Source organism: Sinocyclocheilus anshuiensis, unplaced genomic scaffold, assembly GCF_001515605.1.
Source record: "Sinocyclocheilus anshuiensis isolate Anshui unplaced genomic scaffold, SAMN03320099.WGS_v1.1 scaffold1557, whole genome shotgun sequence".
Lineage (NCBI taxonomy): Eukaryota > Metazoa > Chordata > Actinopteri > Cypriniformes > Cyprinidae > Sinocyclocheilus > Sinocyclocheilus anshuiensis.
Genome location: NW_015539912.1, coordinates 86,298 through 92,224, shown reverse-complemented (window position 1 = coordinate 92,224; position 5,927 = coordinate 86,298). Strand labels below are relative to the sequence as shown.

The 5,927-nt window shown below is 35.5% G+C and overlaps 1 protein-coding gene across 1 annotated transcript; it reads right to left on the bottom strand.

Moving 5' to 3' along the window:
• Positions 1–432: 432 nt before the first annotated feature.
• LOC107686379 (78 kDa glucose-regulated protein-like) lies at positions 433–4,961 on the bottom strand (the record flags this gene model as incomplete). The annotated part of the gene is made up of 6 exons (XM_016483346.1): positions 4,818–4,961; positions 3,965–4,128; positions 3,462–3,693; positions 3,237–3,374; positions 3,038–3,150; positions 433–873 (listed from the first exon to the last, which is right to left on the bottom strand). Coding segments are annotated over exons 2-6 (1,040 nt in total), but the record flags the coding sequence as incomplete, so codon positions are not given.
• Positions 4,962–5,927: the final 966 nt, after the last annotated feature.

Below are 5,927 nucleotides of genomic sequence, written 5' to 3'. Positions count from 1 at the left end.
TTTTGTCATAATTATTAGTTTATTTATTTTTATTTCAGTTTTAGTAATGCAGTACTAAAATGAAAAAAAAAAATAAAAATTTATTTTCAGTTTATTTCCTTTTATTTCAAATACCATTCATTTTATTTCAAGTAATGAAATTGTTTGTTTTTAGTTTTCTATTATAGTATTCACATTTTAAATGTTTTTTATTTTTTACGTAACATTTACATTTTAAATGTTTTAAATGTAACTTTTATTAGTTTTCGCCTTTTAAAATAGTTTCTATTAATTTTTTTTGTTAATTAATTTTAAATTTTTATTTTAGTAACTTAAACTGAATCAAATAAAAATAAAAACCAAATAGATTATAAAATCTATCAACTAAATATGAAAGTTGTGTCATCGAATATTTATAATTTTTCAGTTTTATTCAAAGAATTATTAATAAACTGTATTGTAGTTTTGTCAGTGTTTAGTTGGTAAAGTGGAGCTTCTCTTACCATGTTGAGCTCCTCAAACTTGGCACGGGTCAGCGTCTCAGAGAAGTCTTCACCCTCGAAGAAGGACTCAATCTCGATGCGGGCCTGATGCTGGGCAGACAGCGCTCTCTTGGCCTTCTCCACCTCACGACGCAGCTTCTGCACGGCGCGGTTGTCCTTGCGCACGTCCTTGCCGGTCTTCTTCTTGTATAGCTTGATGAAGTGCTCCATGACGCGCTGATCGAAGTCTTCGCCGCCAAGGTGAGTGTCTCCATTGGTGGCCACCACCTCGAAGACGCCGTTATCGATGGTCAGCAGTGAAACGTCAAAGGTGCCGCCGCCGAGATCAAACACCAGGATGTTCTTCTCACCGTCCCTCTTGTCCAGACCGTAAGCAATGGCGGCAGCGGTTCTGTGGAGAGCAAGTTGTTCAACAGGGTTATTATTAACAATTAAATCCATAAAAAAAAAAATATATATATTTTTTCCCCCCAGTTAATGTTCATTTTATTTCAAGTAACAATACTTAAAAAAAAAAAAAGAAAAAAAAAAGGACGTCCATCAGGGGCCATAAAACATCGTATTTATTGGTTTTAAAAATTAAAACAAATTAATAAAATAAATGACTGAAAAAACAAACAAAAAAAAAAGACATTAATTTTATTTCAGTTAGTTTCCAAGTTTACTAAAATTAAAAAAAATAAATAAAAATCAAGATGCCCATCACAGTTATTATTATTAATTAAAATTTAAAACAAATATATATTAACATTAATTTTACTAAAAAATCTAAAACTTAAATTACTAAACTACATAGACATTTAAAAATAACAAAAACCAATTAGAATTTTCTTTTTAAAGTTAAAAGACAAAAATACTCAAACATGAATGAATGAATGCATTTATATAGCGCTTTGTGTATTACTGTACACCCAAAGAGGTTTACAATCATGTTGGGGGGTCTCTCCTCAACCACCATCTTAAAAAATAAAAGCTGACAATATAAAAATAAATTCTATCAGTTTATTAATAAAAGCTATAATAGGAAATCAATGATACTAAATAACACTGATGTCAATTTAAACAAGATTCCTTTAAGAAAATAAACTGTTTTACAACCATGTAGAAGTAATTAGATACTTACGGCTCATTGATGATCCTCATGACGTTCAGTCCGGCGATGATTCCTGCATCTTTGGTGGCCTGGCGCTGGGCGTCATTGAAATAAGCGGGCACAGTGACCACAGCATGCGTGACCTTTAGAAGAGCAGAAACAGATCAGATGTTGAGTTTTACTGCAGTGCAACAGAGATGTTTTCTTGGTGTTGGAGTCAAAACTTTACCTTCTTTCCCAGGTAAGCCTCTGCGGTCTCCTTCATTTTTGTCAGAACCATGGCAGAGATTTCCTCAGGGGTGAAAGTCTTCATCTGACCTGATCCGATGTCCAGCTGGATGTGAGGCTTGTTCTTCTTCTCAATAACCTGGAAGAGACACAGCAGGTGTTTAGTGTCCCCATTGAAGACAAAGAGACAAATACAGTTCAAATAGTTTAAACACAGGCTGGCAGACAGGTTTACCTTAAAGGGAAAGTATTTAATGTCCTGCTGCACAGACGAGTCACCCCATGTGCGGCCGATCAACCTCTTGGCGTCAAAGACTGTGTTCTCAGGATTGGAGGTCAGCTGGTTCTTCGCAGCGTCTCCGATGAGTCGCTCACCTTCAGTGGTGAAGGCCACGTATGACGGAGTGATGCGGTTTCCCTGGTCATTGGCGATGATCTCGACACGGCCGTTCTTGAACACTCCAACACTGGTCCAGACCGTAAGCAATGGCGGCAGCGGTTCTGTGGAGAGCAAGTTGTTCAACAGGGTTATTATTAACAATTAAATCCATAAAAAAAAAAATATATATATTTTTTCCCCCCAGTTAATGTTCATTTTATTTCAAGTAACAATACTTAAAAAAAAAAAAAGAAAAAAAAAAGGACGTCCATCAGGGTCCATAAAACATCGTATTTATTGGTTTTAAAAATTAAAACAAATTAATAAAATAAATGACTGAAAAAACAAACAAAAAAAAAGACATTAATTTTATTTCAGTTAGTTTCCAAGTTTACTAAAATTAAAAAAAATAAATAAAAATCAAGATGCCCATCACAGTTATTATTATTAATTAAAATTTAAAACAAATATATATTAACATTAATTTTACTAAAAAATCTAAAACTTAAATTACTAAACTATATAGACATATTTAAAAATAACAAAAACCAATTAGAATTTTCTTTTTAAAGTTAAAAGACAAAAATACTCAAACATGAATGAATGAATGCATTTATATAGCGCTTTGTGTATTACTGTACACCCAAAGAGGTTTACAATCATGTTGGGGGGTCTCTCCTCAACCACCATCTTAAAAAATAAAAGCTGACAATATAAAAATAAATTCTATCAGTTTATTAATAAAAGCTATAATAGGAAATCAATGATACTAAATAACACTGATGTCAATTTAAACAAGATTCCTTTAAGAAAATAAACTGTTTTACAACCATGTAGAAGTAATTAGATACTTACGGCTCATTGATGATCCTCATGACGTTCAGTCCGGCGATGATTCCTGCATCTTTGGTGGCCTGGCGCTGGGCGTCATTGAAATAAGCGGGCACAGTGACCACAGCATGCGTGACCTTTAGAAGAGCAGAAACAGATCAGATGTTGAGTTTTACTGCAGTGCAACAGAGATGTTTTCTTGGTGTTGGAGTCAAAACTTTACCTTCTTTCCCAGGTAAGCCTCTGCGGTCTCCTTCATTTTTGTCAGAACCATGGCAGAGATTTCCTCAGGGGTGAAAGTCTTCATCTGACCTGATCCGATGTCCAGCTGGATGTGAGGCTTGTTCTTCTTCTCAATAACCTGGAAGAGACACAGCAGGTGTTTAGTGTCCCCATTGAAGACAAAGAGACAAATACAGTTCAAACACAGGCTGGCAGACAGGTTTACCTTAAAGGGAAAGTATTTAATGTCCTGCTGCACAGACGAGTCACCCCATGTGCGGCCGATCAACCTCTTGGCGTCAAAGACTGTGTTCTCAGGATTGGAGGTCAGCTGGTTCTTCGCAGCGTCTCCGATGAGTCGCTCACCTTCAGTGGTGAAGGCCACGTATGACGGAGTGATGCGGTTTCCCTGGTCATTGGCGATGATCTCGACACGGCCGTTCTTGAACACTCCAACACTGGAACAAAATAAAATAGTATAAGTACACACAAATAATAGAGAACGTAATAATGTTTTAAGCTCAGGATTACTAGAAAATTATAAATAATTTTTATATATATATTATATATAAAATAGAGAAATGTTTTAAAGCTGACCATTACTAGAAAATAATACATTAAATAAAAAAATAAATATATAAAATATATAAATATGCATGCTTTTCTTGTCTTGAAAATCTAATTTAATGGCCCTGTGAACCCTGTATATGAATCCAAACTTATTCTCACCATGAGTAGGTCGTCCCGAGGTCTATTCCAATCACTGTCCCAACACTGTCCTTCTTGTCGTCCTCTTCGGCAAAAACGCTGCCGGCCACCAGCAGGAACAGGCAAAGCAGTCGCATTTTGATGTTGATCTCGTGTCAAATGGTCTCTGATTTCTGTAAAGAGTACTTTAAACATAAAGGTCAGAGGTCAGAGCAGGTACATAATGAAGCACATGACACTCATTGGATGGACAGACGGCTATAATCAAGCAATGCATTTTCATGCAAAAACTAATGAATGGAAAACTCCACATCTTCTACATAGTTTGGAATGGCTGCATTGAGTTCAGCTGCAAATACATATTAAGCCGCTCAAATATGAAGAATGTGAAAATACTAAATACATAGTTAATAAAGGCCAATGCAAACAATAGATACTAACGTTAGATGTCCAAAAAAAATATGTAGTAGTCAATCACAACCTAGTCATGAGTAACTAGTCTCCAGTTCGACCTCGTGGGTGCTGATCACAGCTCATCAAATCCTCATTTTGACCATTTACTCCAAATAGTAATATTATGATATAATGTAAAGAATTTAAAACGTATTATAAAAACCTATTTAAGATAAAATAAAAAATAAAAAACATTAATTCGGCTCGTGTTACCGCTTACTATCGAATGAATTAACATTACAAGCAGCAAACAAGACGCATTTTTAATTGCATTTACAATAACTTAAAAAAAAAAAGATATTTACATGTATATTTTTAATCTAGCAACGTTTCTCAAGACTATCAAAACAGTTATAACGGGTTGCTTTGATACAGCTCTTTATGAGATAAACCAACTAAATGAATAGTTTAAATGAGATACCTGATAAGTGTAGTAATAAGCTCTGTTGTGAAGGGTGTGGATGCTGCCGGTCTCTCTTTCTCTGTCTCTCTGTGTTTCTCGTGTTTTCTCTGAGTCTGAACTGTAACTCATGGCGCTGCGCTCGCCTGTTTATAAGCCGTCAGCGCTTCCCCGTCGTGGAGCCTCGCCATTGGTCGGAGAGCAGCTCGTTGGAAGGCGCTGATTGGCTGAGCGTTGCACGCTGGCTGATGCTGATTTGCACACGTACTGGCGGCGGAAACGTCATCGGTTGAGGCGAACTGTAACGATTTGATTGGTTCGCGTCAAAGCGTCAGTCTGGATGCTCTCGAACCAGGCCAAGAAATCGGAATATTTTTATTAAAACTTACGGAAAAACACCCATTCTTCACAGGTTTAGATATTGTATGTGTTACTCACATATGCACCTACACATGACATATCTCTTACATGGGACGTGACTCTTCTATTCTCAAATAAAAGCAGGGATATTGTGTATATAAGCGACTGTCTGTACATTATCCTGCTCTAATTTCAAAATAAATAAAAGATGCATACAATTTTTTGTCATTATACATACACATTTGACTATGACACCGTATATATTCAGGTAATATGTTTATTTAACTGATAAAGTGCTAATAAATAACCACTGAGAATCAGTATGTGTGCCAAATGCATGCATGAATATCTGGCATATTCACAGTGATGTTGTGGTTTGGTGACTCATGAGCAAAACTATCAGTGTGCAAACAACAAATGATCAGCTGTCATGTAATGATGAAAAGATAAGGAATAAACTGGCAATGCTATTCAATTCTGAATCTAGTATGGCTGCTTTAAATGGTTATTCTGACATATTATTGATTAGGACTTATTAATTTAAATTTCTGAATTGATTTAGCATATTTCTGTATAGCTTGAGTGTTATATTTTCATTTGTATCTTTCATTTACCAGTGGTGCTAATGAATTACGGGTAGTATCATCATGTCATGCCATTGATAGTGTGTGGAAATCATTCAGATTTTCAATCATGGGTGTCTTGTAAAATATAAATTCAAATTTTTTTTCACAATAAAATATTTCCATGGACAATCCCAGCAGAGGAGCG